This window comes from Branchiostoma belcheri, unplaced genomic scaffold, assembly GCF_001625305.1.
Source record: "Branchiostoma belcheri isolate BF01 breed outbred unplaced genomic scaffold, Haploidv18h27 scaffold78, whole genome shotgun sequence".
Classification (NCBI taxonomy): domain Eukaryota; kingdom Metazoa; phylum Chordata; class Leptocardii; order Amphioxiformes; family Branchiostomatidae; genus Branchiostoma; species Branchiostoma belcheri.
Window position 1 is genome coordinate 1,267,461 of NW_017804442.1, and position 21,453 is coordinate 1,288,913.

General features: G+C 44.2%; 2 protein-coding genes and 1 pseudogene across 3 annotated transcripts; 1 reads left to right on the forward strand and 2 right to left on the reverse strand.

Moving 5' to 3' along the window:
• The first annotated feature begins 1,807 nt into the window (after window positions 1-1,807).
• On the forward strand, window positions 1,808-6,451 carry LOC109485750 (calmodulin-like protein 12). Of its 2 annotated transcripts, none has more exons than XM_019789427.1 (8): window positions 1,808-1,885; window positions 2,333-2,531; window positions 2,664-2,819; window positions 3,216-3,395; window positions 3,805-3,966; window positions 4,388-4,576; window positions 4,798-4,950; window positions 5,386-5,453. In XM_019789427.1, exons 2-8 carry the CDS (start codon window positions 2,372-2,374, stop codon window positions 5,451-5,453), a joined length of 1,068 nt encoding a protein of 355 aa, XP_019644986.1. In that variant the 5' UTR covers window positions 1,808-1,885; window positions 2,333-2,371. The 2 variants fall into 2 exon arrangements, with proteins under 2 accessions (XP_019644986.1, XP_019644985.1); XM_019789426.1 differs by lacking the exon at window positions 1,808-1,885 and adding an exon at window positions 6,327-6,451 and having other exon boundaries at window positions 2,351-2,531; window positions 5,386-5,485.
• Window positions 6,452-9,499: 3,048 nt separating this feature from the next.
• LOC109485748 lies at window positions 9,500-15,516 on the reverse strand. The gene is made up of 9 exons (XM_019789424.1): window positions 15,440-15,516; window positions 14,924-15,033; window positions 14,495-14,650; window positions 13,807-13,992; window positions 13,018-13,170; window positions 11,631-11,816; window positions 10,574-10,726; window positions 9,904-10,008; window positions 9,500-9,594 (listed from the first exon to the last, which is right to left on the reverse strand). Exons 1-8 carry the CDS (start codon window positions 15,493-15,495, stop codon window positions 9,911-9,913), a joined length of 1,098 nt encoding a protein of 365 aa, XP_019644983.1. The 5' UTR covers window positions 15,496-15,516; the 3' UTR covers window positions 9,500-9,594; window positions 9,904-9,910.
• Window positions 15,517-18,480: 2,964 nt separating this feature from the next.
• On the reverse strand, window positions 18,481-20,182 carry LOC109485740 (annotated as a pseudogene).
• Window positions 20,183-21,453: the final 1,271 nt, after the last annotated feature.

The following is a 21,453-nucleotide window of genomic DNA, read 5'->3' on the forward strand; positions in this document are numbered from 1 at the left end:
ACATAACTAGTATTGTTACATATAAACTAGCGTCCTTGCACTACCAGTATCGTTACAAAACTAGTATTTTTAGACATTAAGTCAACTAGCATTTTACATTACTAGTACCTTTACATAAATGCTAATCTTTACATAAAGAGTTGCATAATTTTGGCGTAACTAGTGCCTTCGCATTACTAGTAATGTTACAAAACTACTGCAGCCCAATACAGTAAACACGTGTGTAACCGGGCAAGGCCTTACTATGTTTATCTGGTAGGACGATGAGCTAAAAAGATAATAGTATTAAAATGATGCAACAATGCTAGTTATGCAAGGATTACACAACGAGTTAGGTAAGGATGATGCAACTAGTCATGTAAGACGTCGGTGAAGGTTAGACATCAAGGTATTAAGATATGCCAAAAAAGTTACTCAAGCAACTGGATATGATTTTGGAAACGGTCAGACGTTTCAGGTAGCATCCACTAGCTTTCGTTAGTGTTAGTTAATATGTAAGAATACCGTACTGTGCAGTGGTAGTATATGATTGTTATATTTGTGATGTAAGAATGATATTTCTAGTTGGTGAGTTGGTGAAATACATAATGAAAAGTAAACTGTTCTCCAACTCAAGGATCTAAGGTCTAAGGTAAGGTCCAACTCAAGGCGCGAAAATAACCAGAAATTTTCTAACGAATCGCTCACAGTTTTCATCAGCTTTATAACCAGAATGCTGTGGACACGTGACTTTTAGCCACGTGTGACGTCAGTAATGGGTCAGCTTTATCATAACATGGTTACATTACGTCAAGATACCAGTCATAAAAATATACTAGTAATTTAAAATACTAGTTGACGTAATGTCTTAAAATACTTGTTTTGTAAGAATACTAGTTGTGTAACGACGCTAGTTAATATGTGACAATTATACTTGTGTAATAGCACTAGTTTTGTAACAATCTTAGTTATGTAAAGACAATAGTTATATAGATATGCTAGTTGTGTAAGGATACTAATCTAGAAGGGTTGTTAATGATTTTATAATACTGTTAATTGTAATTTCTGTGTAAAAATGTCAGTGTAATTTATTGCTGCCAATTTTATCTTATGGATGTGAAATTCAAACGGGGCAGACATCTGTCTGCACATGACGTCACAGCTACGTCTACACATGACGTCACGCCTTTGATGCTGGTAGGAAGACAATATCACGTGGACTAAACCATTCATAGTGCTGCCGAACATCGAAAACTGCACGTGAAACTCAATCACGTTAATATGACATCATACATAAGGAAATTTATAGTTCTGACTCCTCAAACCAGCATCTTAGCTGTAGCACAATGTGCAGACGCAGTTGTGAAGTCATGGATAGACACAAGTCTTTCCAAGAAAACATCATTTAGATTTCATGACCATTAGAAGGTTAAAAAGTGAAAAAAACATATTTATTGTAAACATTTTTCACTTAAATTACAATAAGCATCACTTACGTTGATACAAATTGATATCTTTCCATAACCAATGAGTCCTTGACATAACTAGTTGTATAATTCTTATGTAAACAGTTGTATAATCCTTGCATAACTAGCATTATTGCATAACTAGTATCTTTAGATAACGTTATCTTTATAGCGCATCGTCGTGGCATATAAACACAGTACGGCCTTGTCCGGTTATAGATATACATAACGTGTTTATTGTATTGGGGTGAGACGCAAAACATCCTGCAAATTATCTTTAAGAAAGCACCAGGAATAAACAGAAAAGTTAAGAATAGACCTGGGAGATGATAAGAAACTCTTCAGAGCAATCAGAGGAAGGCCGTTAAACTGTATAAAAGAGCACACATCTCGTTCCTCAGTCACTCAAGTCCCCACTCGACACCCGAGAAGACAGACTGGTAAGTTGATGACTTGTTGCTTATCCTAACTTGCTTTATATTTTAGTCATCACTTTGTACTGTTTCCTTACTGTAACACTGCTGCAATTGTTACCCCGTAGTCTAATTGCAACACCTGGGGCAATGGATATTCTTACCAGACTGATCCACGTTTTACAAACCCAAACCTGTTCATCTGTAGACTCTGATTTAGGTGCTAGTACTACGGATAAAAAAATGTAGTCTTATTGAAACACCTGGAGCAATGGATATACTAGTTTTCTGACAAGACAAATCCATAAAGCATCTTTTCCACTTTTTCAACATAGCTGAACAAACCCTGGTCATCAACGCCTGGTCTACCACTCGCAATAGTAAATTATTCTAAATTTTCACTGCTTTCGAAGTTAAAATGACTTTATATGTTTTGATTTTACCCTAACGATGTCACTATGTGCCTTTTTTCAGCTACTGACATCACCCAACCAAACCACCAACCAACCAACCATGACTCCCTTCCTTCTGTTCTTCGTTGCCCTGGCAACCGCTTCTCCAATGAGGAGGCAGACTATGATGCTGGATGCTAACGGTGACGGCATGATCTCCAAACAGGAGGTCCTGGATGCCATCACTCTGCACGACGCTCTTGTCGCCTTGGACATTGATAGTACGTCAATATACATTGCATATAATACATGTAGGGCCCGGTCACATTTTTCGTACGATAGGCATATTTCGGCTATATGTCCGACATTGTACAAACTTTAGGCAGTCCGTCTAACTCATTTTGTTCCCACAGACGACGGGTTCCTCTACCTGCCGCAGATCGTCGAACTCTTCGGTACCGGAGACATCTTTTACCAGCTGAACAACAACGGCGACGACCATCTCACCATCGGCGAGTTCCAGCATGGGCTCAACCTGGGCGAGTTCTTCGACCTCTTCGACAAGAACGGTACGTTTTCTGTTTATATATTGGCTTCGCAGATGACTATCGTCATTAATTTCAAGATGTCAAACCAAAGACTGGTCTACTTCCAGCGGAACGAACCACCTAAACCTTTCGATAGGTGTGGTGGGTTCTTTAGTTTGCCCGGAGTGTGGCTCTATCGAACTTTAGGGGGTTAAATGTGAACTTTGCATGGATGGGGCACATTTTACGATAGACTGTAAGCATAGTTTAGAGATTACAAGACACCTATGTTTACTACATCTTGTTGCATAACCTACTAGACAAGAACATATTTAGTTGGCTTGGTTTGAAATGAGCTCTAGAATTTGTTTGGTTCGAGGCATTTTTCGGAATTATCAAAACATGCTCACTTCATTTCATCTTGTTTGATGCCTGCAGCTGACGGATTCCTGGACATGTCGGAATCGTACCAGATGAACTACATCTACAACACCATCCAGAACCCCGACGCTGCCATCACCAACGCTCTCGACGCCAACGGGGACGGCAAGCTCTCTAAGCTGGAGGTTCTGGGCGCCTTCACACTGGATGAGTTCATGGTCGCCATGGACCCCAACGGTACGAAAACGGCTGCTTCTATTTACATTTTCTATCTGCACCTGTATGGCAGGCTTTAGACGTAACATGCCAGCTTCTGTATCTGTATCCGTATCTATATAGTCGATAGAGGTATATACACTTGGTCATCCATTCTATCAATGACATAAGTAATGGATAAACTGTGATACCTGCATCTGTGAAGCAGGCTTTAGGGGTAGCATACCAGCTTCTGTGTCTGTATCCAGATCTGTATTGTTAGTGTAACCTCCTATTACCACAAACACTTGGTCATCCATTCTACCAATGGCATAAGTAATGGATAAAGTGTGATTAGAAGTCGGTATCGTCCCCCATCCCGGTTCAATAATGTTTGATGGACCCGATGAAGGAATCGCGAAGTAAATCCGGCCCGTTGTTTTCCCTGCAGGAGACGGTTTCCACACCGTGCAGGAGCTGACGCCCGCCTTCGGCGCTGATACCCAGGCTATCGTGAACCTCCTGGACGCCGACATGGACGGCCAGCTGTCCTATGACGAGGTCAAGGGCGGAACCTCCCTGGAGGGAATCTTCGACATCTACGACGTCAACGGTTCGTTTTCCTACTTTGTGCTTTTGAGAATCCGCAAAGGTTAATTTCGTAGCGTCCTGGTATGTAATTGTGATGCCAAAATGACTGTTTTAAGTGAGTGAAACAAATTGTAACGGAAGAACTAGACTAGGCTAGATAAGACAATGGTGTGTTATCAATAAACATGTGTCCTACTAAATGAATAAACTTTATTCATAAGTCTGGTGCCTTACAGGACCAGCCTGTATATATGTATTAGAAGTAAACATAGAATAGATTAGGCGATTTGAAATTTTACAGAACAGAGGTATATTTTACAGATTAACATTATCAAACAATACTTAATATTTTCTAAATTAATACAATGCAGGGGCACATAAACAACATTGCCCCGCCGCATATCCAAAATTTGACAGATCTTTTTGTATTAATGCGCTCGCAGGTGATGGCTACCTGAGTCTTAACACTACCGAAGCCGACGGCATTCTGTACGTGTACGGCGTCATCAAGACCGACCCCAACATCGTGCAGGGCATGGGTCCGGACGCTGACGGTGACGGCTGGATCAGCCTGGCTGAGGTGGACATCGCCATGACCATGCACCAGGCTCTGGATGCCGCAGACCTTGATGGTACGTTTCGTATTTTTTCTTTTTTTGAATAGGTGTAAGGTACAGGGGCACAACTTTGGAGCCTGTTAGGGAATTCATAAGAACCTAATTCTAATTCAAAATCAACAACGCTAACTACAACCACGCCTTGATAACCTCTATTTTTCTTATGATACTTTGGACCTGCAGGCACCTTTCTTAACATGATCTTACCAAACGTCTTCCTCATCTTGTCCGTGCAGATGACAACCACTTGGACGCTCAGGAGTTCACCATGTACGTTGGAACCCAGCTTCTCTTCAACAGGTTGGACCACAACAACGACGGGATCCTGAGCTTCGGCGAGATGCACACCCTCCGCCTGGACGACCTCTTCAACTACCATGACATCAACGGTAGGATTTCCTCCGTTGCCTAGCCTGACTAAATCACGTTTCTAGCAGCCTTACACACGTCAGGCCCCTAGCCTCTAGCAGTGCTCCACTGATAAGACCCCTAGCCTAGCCTGACTACATTGTGTTTCTAGCAGCATATATTTAACTGGTTAGGCCTATAGTCTAGCCTAACATCACCCGTCTAGCATCCCTTCGACTGGACAGGCCCCTAGAATCCTGAGCCCCTATTGCATTGTTTTTCATAGCGATAAAGAACCTTAATGTCTCATATTGGTAGTTCTGTGATTGGGAATGGGTCTCGAGTTACATGGATCTCGGGGAGGACGCCCAATTTTTTACTAAAATGGTCTAAACGATCGTTCAACGGTTCCCATCTTTTTTTTCAACAAACTTAAAACAATCGCTTTTTCACGTTCTTCTTATTGACTGTTTCAGGTGACGGTTTCTTGGATGCCTCCGAGTCCGATAAGATGATGTTCCTCTATGACAGGGTCATGGCCTAAAGTCAGCAAACACCGTCAGACCGGTGCCTATTGTAAGTATCACTCTCTTCGTTCGTTAGCCAGGTTGCTAGATCATAGTAAGGATACTACATAGTGGAGTCGTGTGGCGTAGCGTGGGGTCGTGTGGCGTAGCGGCAGAGTGCGCGACTCGGAACTAAGTGTCCCGGGTTCGAGTCCTGACATGCCACCGATCTTGTGCCCTTGGGAAAGGCACTTTACACGGCTTTCCTCACTTAGCTCAGGTGTAAATGAGTATTGTCCTGTAATGTATGTGTCCCCTGTGTTGGTGGCGGCATTGATATAAGTTGAAGAAACTTGAGTGTGTCGTCACCACGTCTTGTGATTACATGTTGGGAAAAAAAATATACGAAAATTGTCTAACGCACACGCTGGACCATGGAGGTTCTGCACGTCTTATAACTAGTCGATTACTGTCTATGTAATATCTCTGAGCGCTCACTGCCATATCCTAGCCTATCGTAGGGGCACAAATTATAAAAAGCAACATTTCAAGTACAAATGGACGACAGTACCGTGAAAACCAGTTAGTGAAAAAGTTTAGATATTCACCAGGAATCCTATTATGAAAGTTCATCTGTGTTGGTAGTTACATGTTTAGAGTTAAAACTTTTGGTCCAACACAACAAAGTTCTCTCACCTAGAGCTTTCGACCAGTCACTCTGGTCTTTCTCGGTAGACTGACCCAGTGAAGCTTGTCACGTGGCTTCTTTGAAGTGTGACGTCAACACTGGGTCAACGGTATCTGGTAGACGATGTCGGCCCCCGTCGCGGTTCAATGGCATCTTAATTTTTCTATGCAAATCACATTTCAAGACCTACTGATTATTCACCTTTTCCTCATTTCCGTTGCAGTTCACCCACCTGGCACCTATTTCCTGGCGCAGTAGCAACAATGCAAATGTCGTTAAACTTCAGTACGGAGAGTTAAACTCGAAGTGCTAGTGCTAGCTTAACCATGCGTACATGTATCTAATATGTACAATAAAGGTCCTTATTTATTCATTGCTTAGCCCAGTGGGGCAAACTGTACAATAAAGTTCTTCATTCGTTCATTCAGAAACTGTCATTGTTTCATTTTTCTCTTGAAGAATTACGTTAAATGACAGGTACAGTTAAGTTATTATCTAAACATAAATGCACAGTAGCTGCAATTGGGTGTGATTCCGCTAGACGGTGCAGTTCTAATTGGTAACTTTGAATACACAGTTCGAAGTAAATTTTGTTCTGCATACCTACAACTTGAAGAAAATTACCTGCACCAAATTTTACCTGCAATTGTCAGAGTTTAGAAAATACTGGTCACTTAGAAATGTTAAGAAACCCTTGCCCTTATGTGGTACCAGACAACACACAAAAAAAATCCACACACACACACACACACGAACACACACATACACATGCACACACACATACACATGTACACACACACACACACACACATACACACAAACACACACACACACACACACACACACACACACACACACACACGCAAGAATTCTTAAACTAGCGGCCGTAGAGTTAGCCCCAGCCCTAACCTTAATATGTCAGAAATCTCTAGAATCAGGCCAAATCCCGTCCACTTGGCTACACGCAAACATCACTCCCATCTATAAAAAAGGTGATAGGACGAAATCTTCTAACTATCGCCCCGTCTCTCTTACTTGTGTTTGTAGTAAGGTTATGGAGCACATTATCCACTCCCAGATAATGGACCATTTTGATATGTATTCTATCCTAACTGAAAACCAACATGGTTTTAGGAAGAAACATTCGTGTGAGACTCAACTTGTCCAAACCACAAATGACTTAGCCCTTTCCTTAGATTCCAAATCACAAACTGATCTAATCATAACTGATTTCGCCAAAACCTTTGATAAGGTTCCTCATAACCGTCTTCTCTTAAAACTACATAATTACGGTATCCGAGGCAAACTCCTCCAGTGGATTTCTAACTTCCTAAAAAAACGTAAACAAAGGGTGGTAGTTGGGGGGGAACATTCAGATTGGGCAGAAGTAGTTTCTGGAGTACCCCAAGGCACCGTACTAGGGCCTTTATTGTTCCTAGTATACATAAATGATCTGGCTGATAACCTTAACTCTAACATCAGGCTTTTCGCCGACGACTGTGTCATTTACAGAGAAATAAATAACGACAATGACCATATCCTACTACAAGATGATATAAACATGTTAGACGCATGGCAGAGCAATTGGCAAATGAAACTACACCCTGATAAGTGCTACGTCATGCGCTACACCCATAAACGCAAAACTAAAGTATTTGACTACAAACTAGGGAGCCATACACTAGCTGAGGCTAATAATCACAAGTACCTAGGGGTTATCTTAAACAACAAACTTTCTTGGACTGAACACATCCATCATATTACTTCCAAAGCAAATAAATCATTAGGTTTTATTAAACGCAATCTCTATAGCTGTCCTAAATCAGTTAAGATTAATGCATACACTAGCTTAGTCAGACCCCATCTTGAATACGCTAGCGCTGCATGGGATCCGTACTGCAAGGAACATATTCACAAGTTAGAATCGGTCCAGAAAAGAGCGGCCAGATTTGTTTCTAATACCTACGATACTTATGCCAGCACTACCAAATTGGTCACAGATTTAGGGTGGGACACATTAAAGGACAGACGCACAGCAAGTAGACTCACATTACTTCAGAAAGCAAGACACTCAAAAACAGCCCTTCCGGTCAAAACCTTGTTGACGCCTATCCCGCGCCAATCGCGACACTTCAACTCCAACTCATACAAACCTCTAACGTTTCACAAAGACTGCTACAAATATTCATATTTTCCACAAACTGTCAGAGATTGGAACATTTTGCCCCAAGAGATAACTGATACTGCGGAACCCACGAAGTTCAACGCTGCAGTACTACAACACCTGAGGAAGCAGCAATAACGCATCGCACAGCTCCCCTGCACGTTTTACCCCAATCTAGGGGTGTTGTGCAGTACCCGAACAAGACAAGACAAGACAAGACAAGACATGCAAACACACACTCACACACACACACACTCACACACACATACACCTATATAAACCCAATACATGAACCAGTGCAGGTTCGGTACGGGTACTCTGAAATACCTAGCCCCACAGCTCGAATTTTACGTGCAATAACCTGCATATGGTGTCATTTAGAGTAATTCAATGGGTCGAAAAAATCTTTAAAACAAACAACCAGTATCAGCAAGGGACCAGACCTGAAGCACAGAGGGCTAGGTCCTCCTACAACAGAAAAGAAACGATGAGAGTTAAGGGAGCTCGCGAGGCACAAGACACAGTGGAAGAAGATAAGAAAACACTGAACGCAGCTGTAGGACTTTCCCATGATTGCATATGCAGAACAAAGTTTTCTCACCTAGATATTTGGACCAGTCACTCTGGCCTTCCTCAGTAGACTGACCCAGTGAGGCTTGTCACGTGACTTCAAGTGTGACGTCACACTGGGTCAAGGGTCAACATCTTGTCGGCCCCCGTCGCGGTTGAGTGATTTCACACTTGTCATACATAGCCTATCATTGCCTTTCCAGACCATGGTCGGGAGCAGGTCGAGAGGTATTCATATGTAGTTGGAAAGGCTGTTTACAGGTCTTTAAGAGTCGTTTTGAAAAGTCAAAGTCCGCTGAAAACTGATATAAGGGCGAACAAGACCGTGCTTATGCGCTAAAACAGACCAGGCATACTCATAAGACGCCATATTTTTGCAGCTCCACTTCCTAAACTGCACTAATTTGCTATTGAGTAGGGTTGATTCAACATACGTTGCTATAAAGACATAGTCATAAAATTTACTGATGGTATGGTCTTAATGATAATATGTTACATAATGCAGGTTTAATCATTAACAATTATCTATACAGCCGCTAGTTTTCCCTGATGGTTGTAGGTTTTATTTGTAACCGTAAATATTTCTTTTATCAGGCGAATAAGTGGCACTACCTCTGTGCGTGTACAATCTTTGTAAGACAATAATAGAGACCAAAAACTACATTGCATTTCATCGGTATTTATTCTTTGAACTACAGTATACAGAAGAAGCCCAGGCTGTTCCCCGTTGTTCATGCTGCAAAGACCGACCATCCAACTGTTGGTGAAAAAGAACAAAGGTTAGTAAAGCATTTCATGAACATTTCTGATTATAAAGTTTGACAGATTGATGTAGAAAAGAGTTCTGTAGTGAATATTTTGTTCTTGCTGGGAGAGAAAAAAGGATCGATGTTGCTTGATTATCGATAAGTAGCGTTCTATCATTTGAAATAGTTGTCATTGATTCTAACCCATGTCTAGCTACTGTGGGTAGATCACAATGATGACTAACCCCGTCCTAGCAAAACTAAGACTGCAAAAGTATCAAAAATCACCATAAGTTAATATATGGAAAACTGTAACATACCTGCAGTTTAGTTAGTGCCGGCAGTGTTGCTAAAATCGTAGAACAGAATAGGGTAGTACAGGGCGATGACCTTATACTGCTCCAGGCTCTCCAGAAAGCCGTTACCTAAAAGACATGAGAGTTTCATAATCTACAAGCTTAAGCAGCATCCACTTGTCGGTGGCAAAGTCGTATTCAGTAATCAAGACCATCTTGATCCGCAAATTTTTTTTAGCTTGTAGATAGTGTGCATGACTTATGATGTGTTACCCTTCAGGGCAATTTACAGGTTATTGCTGTATCTAGAATCTGCTCAGGCACGGTTCTCGATAGTCTACATATAGTCTACGTATCCAGACCCGTACCTCGGTCAAAAATAATCTAGTACGTTAATACTATTAGATACGCGGAGACTATCCAGAACCGTGCCTGATCCTTACCCTTACCCATTCAGACATATAAATAGAGCTTGATAGGCACGGCTCTGGGTACGATAGGTATGCCAAGCAAACAAACAAGCCGTCTGTATCACATTTAGTCTACGTTGTTGGCTAAATGTTGGATACGCTGAGACTATCTAGAACGTTACCCTGCCTGATTCTAACCCTCAAGGAACTAGATAGGCGCGGCTTCGAGTACGATAGTTATGCCAAACCAACAAACAAAACAAAACAAAACAAAAGCAACGTACCATCGGCATCGCAGTAGTCGAAGAACGACCCCACGTCGATGACGGCGCGCATCTCCGCGAAGGTGACGAACCCGTCTCCATCCGCGTCCATGCGCGCGAAGTAGTCCCGGCTGAAGTAACTCAAGATGTCGATCTCGGAGAACTTGCCGTCAGCTGGGGAAACAAGTTCAGCTAAGCTCGGTATGTTTGTTGTTTGTTTGTTTATTTAAATGCAACTGTGCATAACAAGTGGCAATCAGGCAGCAACAAGGCTGGTAGCGGCTACCACTGACACATAAGTGCATAAATACAAAGTACAGTATAACTAAATACAATATCACTTAGTATATACAAATTCAATTCAATATTTACATAGCAATAAACATACAAAGTACATACAAATTCAATCAATACATAAGCAATGTAATACATAATACAATGTAAGTACAATACAAATCGATAAAATGATCAAAGTTGAAATGGAACGGTTGGAGGGTTTTTATTTACAATTGGTGTTTAGGTAATCAGGATAAGAGGTGGTGTTTGCATTTGGCCTTGAATACGGAGATGGTGGCCGACCCTGTGACCTCGCCGGGTAAGCGATTCCACAGTCGGGAGATGTATGCTAGACATAGATGTTCGGAGGGACACCACGAGTTAGCCTCTACAAGGCTTCGGGAGGCGGCTGGAAAACCGGGTGCGGCAAACTGTACGCTCTAGCAGACCAACTCCCCCGGCATGTTATCTCTGTTTGGCCAAGAACATCATATGGCCAATTTCTACTCTTTACCAGCCGCCTTCCGAAGCCTGACAGAGGCTAACTCCTGGCGTCCCTTCGAACATCTATGTCGAGCATACATGTAGTGTCGGACAGGTCATTGTTGCTCGGACCACGTTCATCCTCTTTCTTTTTCTGTGTGTCAAGAGTGATCATCGCATGTCTTTTGTGGTTAAATAAACGTATAATAAATCTCGTGTTGTACAGTATGTTAGAACGGAGCACAGGAAGAATAGCTACTGTCTTGTACATGTATATATGCTAAATGTGGATGCCAATAAAGTGAAGGTTAATACCTACCATCAGCATCGTTTGCCAGCATGATTTGCTCCAGAGTCATGGCGCTCATGACCTCCTGCTTGGACAGTTTCCCGTCGCCGTCGGTGTCCAGGTTCGGGTCGGCTGGGAACGCGGCCCCCACGTTCTGGATCAGGTTGTACACGCCCACGATGCTCCTCTGCTCAGGGTCTTCCAGGAACCCACTTCCTAGAAGATGGCCGCCAGAAACGGAAGATTAAAATCCTTGCCCTGCGGGGCCCATATATGTATATGAGTTGCACATACAGTGCCATCTATATAGTGCCCTGTATATGTACGATTTGGGGGTATTTCTCGTGCTAAATACATTATACATGGTGATCAGGTTATACCAAAGACGTGGAGACTATCCAGAAACGTGTTTGATCCTAACACTAGCCCATAAACTAGATAGACATGGTCCTGGGTACAATAGTTATGCCAGGTTGCACCAAAAAGGTGAAAATGGAGATTTGCGAAGAAGGAGAAGACTAAAATTGATTTAAGGGGCCACGTTCTGGATCAGGTTGTACACGCCCACGATGCTCCTCTGCTCAGGGTCTTCCAAGAACCCACTTCCTGGAAGATAATATAGTCAGTTTCGGTTTATTTGTTTACCAGTAATTACAGCACAGGCCATTTTGGCCTGCTTTTCAGGTAATCCTGGATACACATCAAAATACATACAACAAATACACAGTAACTAAATCAAGTCCTGTTCTTAATGACCTGTTTAAAACTCCTGAGACTAAGGAGCTGTTGTTGCTGTAGCGGCAGAGTGTTCCAGATTAGTCTTTATTTGCGAAAAATTCCTGAAGGCTAATTGCTTGTACAGATACTATACGGTGCAATACAATAATAGGGAACAGACAACTACTACTAGCTCCTCTGTCCTGGGTCTTCAATGAAACCACTTCATGGAAAATACATGTAGCCGCGTGAAATGGAAACCATGGAAACGTGTTGCCTTGGATACGGTATGAACAAGCGACAGTGGAAGATACTGACAGAAAAATTCCTCTGTTCAAGCTCTTCACCCACTTCCTGGAAGGTGGCCGAAAAAAAAAGATTAAGACCGTTAGAATATTTTTTATTGACTCGACTAATGTGTAGGGAGGACTTTTGAATGGTGTACTACAACCAAGGTCCAACAAAGCTTAATACATTATGCATAATGGTCAGGTTGTGCCAAAAACATTTTTCAGTGGCTTCAAAAGACAGTATGGATTTGGCAAGACAGTATCCATCGGCCACCAGGTGGCAAATGGACACTCTTCTGGCCAATGGATTCTGCCTTGCCACCGTATGATCTGCTTGGAGAATAGTTGGGTCGACCTCTGTGCCTTTTCCCCATGCTTGATGTGGTTCTGGAAAATAGAGATCATATTACCGTCTATGTCGTTGAAGTCGTAGACGTCTCCCATGTCCATGACCTTGCGGAACTCGCCGAAGCTGACCTTGCCGTCCGCGTTGGCGTCGAGCGTCTGGAAGGTCGTGGGGTTAAAGGTGACCTCCATCTGAACTTGGCTGAAGGCGCCGTCTTCTGCTCAACACAGAATAGAAGTACACGTATGGTCAGGTATACTTAACCTCTAATGCTGCCACTGACATATATGTTGCACGTACACGTAGTTTGTCGCCTACGTATATGCTGTAAGTAGGGTGACATTATTATGTTTACCGAAGGAAAACATATTGTTTTTGCCCCATTTCCATTTCCTCTTCTCCAAACACTAACCTCTGACCTGGCCAATGGCCTCTTTTGTTTACGTCTGTCACCATAGTAACTGGTGTCGGGTTACACAATGTGACACACACACAATGTGGCAATTTCATTGTAGGCATTTAGACTCCTGTCACCATATACATGTATGTGAATGTGTTTGAGTAAGAATTAACAGAGCAGACCATATCCGAAGGTAAACATTATGCATTTGCTTTGCAACTGTTACTTTTCTAGTTCATAAATGTTTTTAGTTTAGTTTAGTTTTGCATGCCGTTGGGAAACTTAAAGGCACTTTACACGAATCTACTGACGTGAAAACGAGTATGTCTGTTGTCCTTGTTGGTGGCGGCATAGAAATAAGTTCACAAAACTTGAGTGTGCCGTCGCCATGTCTTGTGATGAATGTTGAAATGCCATTGGGAAACTGGGAAAGAAAAAAAAACATGGCCTTACGGTCGTCGTCCGCCGCAGCAAAGACCTGGTCCAGGGTGATGGCGTTCAGAACCTCGTCCTTGGACAGAAGCTGGTCCCCGTCCGCGTCTATCTGGTCCCTGCTGTAGTACCACAGGCCGTGCGTGAAGACCTCCGTGAAGATGAAAACTATCTTATCTGCCTCTGGGCCGTCCAGGTACCCGTCCACTGCGGAGGGGGTGTAGACGAAATCTTTAAAATCGTTGTACTACTTGTTATACTACTTAGCAGACTTCTTAAGTTAGGATTATGTTGATGATAGCACAGTTACAGATTACACAAAATTCACTAGTAATTTCTAGGCAGGTAAGTCTCTACGCGACTGGTGTCTTAACCGGCATCCAGCAAAAATAAGTTGCCATAAGACTAGTATGTGCGTGTTGCTCGCAGTCAGCCATCTGAAATATGTATTGTAGAATGCGTATTGCAAGGGATATGAAGGAAAGGGTGCACTCTCTCTCTCTCTCTCTCTCTCTCTCTCTCTCTCTCACACACACACACACACACACACAAACACACACACACACAAACACACAAACACACATGCAAACACACACGCACACACAAGCATACGCACACACACATGCACACACACACATACACACCCGTTCACACACACACACACACACGAGTAATACACACTCACACCAGTATTACATATAGCACATACTGTTGGTGTCCTCCCTGTCGAAGATGCGCGCCATGTTGGTTCCCGCGCGAACCTCGTCGTAACTGACTCTGCCGTCGTGGTCGGCGTCGAGAACGTGGAAGATTTGCGCGTCGTCCGTCAGCTGAAAGACTTGCAGCGGGCTGAAGAACCCGTCGCCTGCGCGACAGATAAAGACCATTAGCCGGGACGGAGGGTGATACATACTCCCATCGACATTTGACCCATCGCTCCCGGCATCTTTAACCCACAATTGGAGCCTCCAAGATAGTGACGCTTGTTGACCAGATAAATGGTATGAGGCTTGCTCAGCAGAAGGCAGATCTCAGTATTTTATGAACGAGAGAAACAAATACAAATTTCGTGCCAAGTGGCAAATTGAGCAGGGAGAAAGTTGGGTAACGTTATGGATGTTTATCAAACTTGGCATACCGTCGTGGTCCACGGCTAGGATAGCCTGATCCAGAGTCATGCTGGCCAACACCTCGGACTTGGAGAGTCTGCCATCACCGTCAAGGTCCATTATGCCAAACGTGCTCTGCCTGTACGTGTACGTAACATAGAACTACATCACGATGGAACAAGCTTATTTGTGAATGCTTCCCTAATGAAAAGACTTGAAAAGTTTAAATAAAGGTTAAACAAATAGCTGTCTTAGTATACAGTCCAGTACTGTAAGCTAAAACCATGGGGTCGTGTGGCTTAAACGGTAGCGTGTTCGGATCAGGACTAAGAGGTCCCGGGTTCAAATCCTGCCCATGTCACCGATCTTGTACCCTTAGTAAAGGCCCTTTACACGACTTTCCTCACTTCACTCAGTTGGAAATGAGTCCCTAGCATCGGTTAGAGACGTTGCGAAACAAACAAACAAAACATATGATTGGTTTATAAGCTATGTTTTCTGGCAGTTAAGACACGTTGTATTATAGATAACGGTACATTACGCACCTGCGCACTGGAGAGGCCGTCGCCATGGCAACGAAGAACAGAATGAAGGGTCCCATTGTTGATTCGGTGATGAACAAAACCTGCGTATGTCGACAGCAACTGTTAGTAGAGAATAGCCTCTACCAGGCTTCTGTAGGCAGCTGGAAAGAGTAGAAATCGCCAAATAGAGAGATAGCATACCAAGATAGCGACCAACTGTTCTCCCCTGCCGACCAAACTCCCCTGGCATGCTATCTCTCTATTTGGCCGATTTCTACTCTTTCCAGCCGCCTCCCGAAGCCTGGTAGAGGCTCAGTAGAGAAGATAAACCTCAAGGCACTTTCAATAGATCATCCGAAGGATCATCAAAACCTTTACTTTAGAGGCTTGTAACTTAATGTAAACATAAAAATTTTATTGGATCGGGTTATGAAATACAGTAACGGAATAGTTTAAACAAAATAAAAGATGATCACCATTGCATTTTTCGTTCCAAACATATCATAGTGAATACGGACATGTCCAAATTAATATTGTCATCTGATACTACAAACAATATAATATAAGATACTGGCTCGAAATACGTACGCTGGTTTTTTTCACAAACCTATTTTAGCTCCCTAGTCCTTCTAGACTGGTTGTAGCGGAAAGGATTTAGGACTCGAGAGCTAATCACCAAGCAGATCTTTTGGTGGGGGTAAGACACCACTCGGGCGGGGAAATGGTTACAGATTGGCCTATTTGATACTGTCATAACCCCACCAAAAGATCTGCTTGGAGATTATCGAGAGCTATAATAGGTTTGTTAACCAGGCTAGAGTCCTACATTCTCTATTTTCGGAGAGAATGTAGGACTCGGGAGCTAAAATAAGTTTCGTAAACAGGCGACAAAATACGATACTACCTCGGAGTACTGTAAGTGTAGCATTTGGGGTCGTTTGCGTAGTGGCAGCGTGCTCGACGCAAAAACCAAGAGGTCCCGGGTTCGAGTCCTGACATGCCACTGATCTTGTGCCCTTGGGAAAGGCACTTTACCCGACTTTCCTTACTTAACTCAGGTGAAAATGAGTATTGCCTTGTCATTCTGTATTCGTCCCCTGCGTTGGTGGCGGCATGAAATAAGTTAATATATTATATTATTAACCGCGTGTGCTGTCACCATGTCTAGTCATGAAATGTTGGAATATAAAAAAGGGTAGTATTATGTATAAACGCCCATAGCCTCACCTGATCAGAAGACGAAGAAAATGTACTAAGACAGGGTGTGCAGGCAGCGTCTCGTTTTAGTAAAAGAACCGTGGGAGATTCTCCAGCTTCTTACAACATATTTCCAAATAGACCCGCCAAAAGGTTCAACAAAGGTGGGGAGCTAATATAAGATAGGTGTGGTAAACAGGCTAAGGCCACACCCACTTAATTTTATGGATGACTTTTTGCCTGTTCTCAAAAAAAAAGACCACGTCCTCCGAGGCTCTGGCCTGGCTCTAGGCCTGGGTAGTCAATGGTTGCTAGCGACAATACGGAGCCAGTGGTAACTCTGGAGGATGGCACCCAGGCTACCGAAGCTCCACGACTCAAGAGCTCATTACATGCGTGCAGTGTCGATTCATAAATTCCGCAAAAAGCCAGCATGTGCAGGCTTGTCGTATACGTCGCTATGTACTGCCGCTAATTCACAGTACCAGTTTTGTATTCCTGTGGTTTAGTAGCATTTTTATTTTTGGCCGGATTTTTTTTATTCGCCCGCACGCACTAGTTTGGGGGTCTTCAGAGGATGTCATCCATAAAATTACGTCGGTGAGGCCTGAACAGGCGCTACAATGTACAATACAGTGATAAAGGTCAAAGGGTCAACAAAGGTGACATTATCTAACAATAGGAGATAACAACTTCCTCTATGGACAGAGATAATGACGAAAAGTACGGTGGCCGACAGGTACAACTGTTGATGTGTAATACGTATCTAGAGATGCTGACTATATTCCAACATGTAATCACAAGACGTGGGAACGGCACACTCAAGTTTTTTTCAACTTATATTAATGCCGCCAGCAACACAAGGGACAATACAATACACATTTTCCCCTGAGCGAAGTGAGGAAAGTCGTGTAAAGTTCCTGGCACAAGATCGGTGGCACAAGATCGGTGGCATGTCATGACTCGAACCGGGACCTCTTGGTTCCGAGTCGAACACTCTGCCGCTACGCCACACGACCCCACGCTAAGTATTGACTATATATACTATTGACTATGTATATTATGTTCAGAAAGTACAAGTCAGTGGGTGTTACTTTCTGGCCCTAAAACTAGTATACATACGTTTGTCAAAATCCTTAGAGGTTGTACTTAAACAGTATATCAATATCAACAAACCCGTTTTTCGAAAAGCACCCAATCGAAGTCAAATAAGTGCCACATAATTCACACTACAAAGACATAAAAATGTGAAAACTATAATACCTTTAGTCTATATGGCTAATGACAGAGAAAAGACTCTTAATATGTTTCCATTGCAGGATGAATATATATCAAGAACACGTTTTTATTTTATGTCATTTTACACAAATTTTACACATCTAACCACCCCAATTCCGGTCCTAGATAGAACCAGTAAATACCTCGTCACTATAATGTAGATAACAGATAAGTGTTAGAAAACAAATATAAACATTAACCTGCAGACTCATCACTAGATGAAAAAATGAATTATAAAACAAAGATAAACGATGACTATATAATACTTACATAATAGATATATAATAGTTATATAAAAGTTACATAATAGTTATATGATAGTTATATAAACCTTGACTATGCGGTGTTATTGACATCGGCACAGACCACGTGACTGGTTACTATGGTGATGCCCGGCGAATCTAGGCTCCCATTGGTGTTTAGATATTTTTTGATACAGCTTTACCAGGCGTTAGTCACACACTCTGTAAGCAGTTGACCTGGAGGAGACTAAGAGTATGTTTAATATGCTACAACTGCTCGTAAAGCTGTAAATCTACGCGTCCTCTCGATGGAAAGTACTTAGGCATATTTGTCCTCTTCCATATGCACGAACTCGCACAGAACTTTAATATGCCTCCCCGTTTTTTCGTTCCCAACCCCTCTGTTACTTGCATGCCGTTTCGTATAGTCTAGTCATATAAAGTCTCGCACAACATCACAGGCACAATACAGTCTACAACGCCGTCTCTCGTTCGAGAATCTCATACGGCTTCATCAGTTCTTCCAGCGACTTTTCCAACGCATCTGGCTCCGGTCTCGCGGTAGGGTTTTCCCGCCAACATGCCCGCATCAGCCCGTACAGATCCCCCGAGCACCCCGCTGGTCTCGGCAGCCGGATCCCCCGTCTGAGGATCACAGCGAGCTCCGGAAAACTCGGGTGAATCTTGTCGCCGTAGCACGGATCTTGTCCCAGCGTGGCGATCTCCCACAGCAGGACGCCGAAGGACCAGACGTCGCTCTGGCAGGTGTACTCGCCGGTCTCGATGGACTCCAGCGCCATCCACTTCAGCGGAAGAAGCTTGTGGCACCCGTCGTGACTCGTGGAGACGTAATCGGCGGCGGTGTAGACGTCTCGCGCCAGCCCAAAGTCTGCCAACTTGGCCACGTCGTCCGCCGTGATCAGCACGTTCCTGGCGGCCACGTCGCGATGCACGATTCGCAGACGTTGGAGTTCTCCTAGTGCGCGTGCCACGTGTACCGCGTACCGAAGAAAATGGCCAAGCAGGACGGCCAGGGCTTCGTCTTCATTGTTTCTGAACTGCTGAAGGACCCACAAGAGGTCTCCTTTTGGGGAGTATTCTAGCAGAATGTACTTTTCTTTCGACTTGGTGATCATCCCCAAGAGTTGGACAATGTGTGACCTGCGAACGTCGTGGTCTTTCTCTTCGTGCACGGCGACCAGGATGGCGGCTTCCCGGTAAAAGTCTCGGTAGGACTGCGCCTCTCCTGCGCGGACGGTCTTGGCGGCCACGACGACGTCCCCTTTCGGCGTGCGGAGCCGCGCTTGTATCACCTGCCCAAACTTTCCTATCCCTATCAGGGGACCGGGAGTAAGATGCTGGATCTTCTTCTGCCAGCGTTTGAGCCATCCCGGCTGTAGGCTCTGCGCTAGGTCCTCCTCCACACGCTTCAGCTCACGCAAAACTTCCGCTTCGTGGTCTCCTTTTTCACGAAACAGCCAGTCTTGTACAACACGAGTAGTAGTACTATAAAGATCAAGAGTACGGAGCCCATGGGAACAAGGATTTCGATTAGCGATGTAGCCTGAGTGACTCGAACCATGTCGCAGTTCCCACCTCCCCACGGTGGCACACACGCACAGCTGCCGTCCACGTTGTCACAGGTGCCGTTGTTTTGACAGCTGCAAACCTGCCGGCACCTCCAACCGTACCGGCTTTTGGGACAGGGTCCGTCGCAGTCCACTCCGTACCAGCCTGCCGTGCAGTTACACCTGCCGTCGCTACGACTACAGCTCGCCCCGTTTTGACATGTGCAGTCCCTGGTACAGTCTTTACCGTACGTGCCATGCGGACATTGTGTCTGACACCTGGTTCCCGTCCATCCCTGTGGACAGACACAACCGGCCCACCGGTCACAGCTGGCACCTTGTAGGCAATCACACACTTCCTCACAGAGTTCGCCTTTTCTGTTCTGTGGGCAATTGACATTTAACACAATGGTTGCATCGTAGACCTTTCCGTATTTGTCTGTGGCCTGGCACGTATAGAGACCGTCGTCGTGTAACTGTGCGTTGAAAATCTTTATGTCCAATTGAGTTACGCCGACTCTGACTATCTCAGAAGCATTAGGAAACCGCAGCGACAAAGTTTCGACTCCCATGTGGTACACGCGGCAGTGAATCGTCACGTTGGTGGAAATGTAGATCTCCCGCGAATCGCCAGGCGTCGTTGTTGCGGAAATGTCAGGTTTGGGAATGTCGCAGGCGACACCCTGCCAGCCGTGTTGACATTTACACGCACCATTAAACCCGTGGCAGCGGGCGCCGTTCTTACAGATACAGGTTTGGTCGCAGAGTAAGCCGAATTTCCCAACAGGACAGCCTTTTAAGTGGACGTCTATGTGTAAAGACTGCACGTGTACAATTCTTATCGGGTTTGGCGGTTTGCTTATACGCACAGGTCCTTTTAATTTGGGAACTTTACAGACGTAACGTAACGTGGTCTTGGAGGGAAACGAAACAGTGAATTCCCCATTAAGCTTCCCGCTGCGTTGCAAATATCGTGATAGAGGATGAAGGTAAAAAACCCGAAAGGATAGTTCATGACCGCTTAAGTCTGAACAAGTGAGTTTACGAACTTTCCCGGACTCCATCAGCTGCTCTGCTGCTACAATATCGTTCAGCTCATGTACGGCCCATATGGCCTTTAGCTGACATTTACTACTGTTTGCATCGAGTATATGCGTAAGGCTCGGAGTGTCACTGTCACCTATTTTTTTGCTTATTTCGGCCCTTAGTAGAAACAGATCTCCACTTTCTATTTCAGCTTCCCCGTTGAATTCAAATCCTAACAGATATTCTCCAGTGTCCTTACCGGTGGGGTTGATCGGAGTTTCACACGTCTCGTTGTACACGGGAGGATAGCCCGACACGTCGGTAACCTGTATCAAGACGCTCACGACCTCCTCAACTAGACCACCGACGCGAATCTTGATGTTATATTCCGACTGTACTGACCAGTCCAGAGGGTTGGCGACCACAAGGGCGCACTCCTCGGTCAGACGGAACCTGCCGTACGGATCTCCCTCCGTTTTCGCACACGGAAGTTCCGCTTTTCGTGTGGCCAACAGCGCGCTGGCAGCGACAATCTCTGTCCCAAGGTTCGCCGTTTCAGGCACGGACACGCTGAGGTTGCGACCTGCCGACAACCTGGCCCAACTCGGGACGCCGTAGACAACAAGCAGAAGCGATATTAGTAGGTTATAAGCCATGACAAAGCCGTTTGTGGGAATAATGTTGACAGTGGAAAAACCCAACACCAACGCAGGGGCACAACTCG

Coding starts and splice junctions, on each gene's coding strand:
- LOC109485750 (XM_019789427.1), top strand. CDS start 2,372: ATGACTCCCTTCCTTCTGTTCTTCGTTGCCCTGGCAACCGCTTCTCCA. Junction 4,577..4,797: donor GGATGCCGCAGACCTTGATG/GTACGTTTCGTA, acceptor TTGTCCGTGCAG/ATGACAACCACTTGGACGCT. Junction 4,951..5,385: donor CAACTACCATGACATCAACG/GTAGGATTTCCT, acceptor TGACTGTTTCAG/GTGACGGTTTCTTGGATGCC.
- LOC109485748 (XM_019789424.1), bottom strand. CDS start 15,495: ATGGGACCCTTCATTCTGTTCTTCGTTGCCATGGCGACGGCCTCTCCA. Junction 15,034..15,439: donor ACGGCCTCTCCAGTGCGCAG/GTGCGTAATGTA, acceptor GTACACGTACAG/GCAGAGCACGTTTGGCATAA. Junction 10,009..10,573: donor CGACTACTGCGATGCCGATG/GTACGTTGCTTT, acceptor CATGTCTTTTAG/GTAACGGCTTTCTGGAGAGC.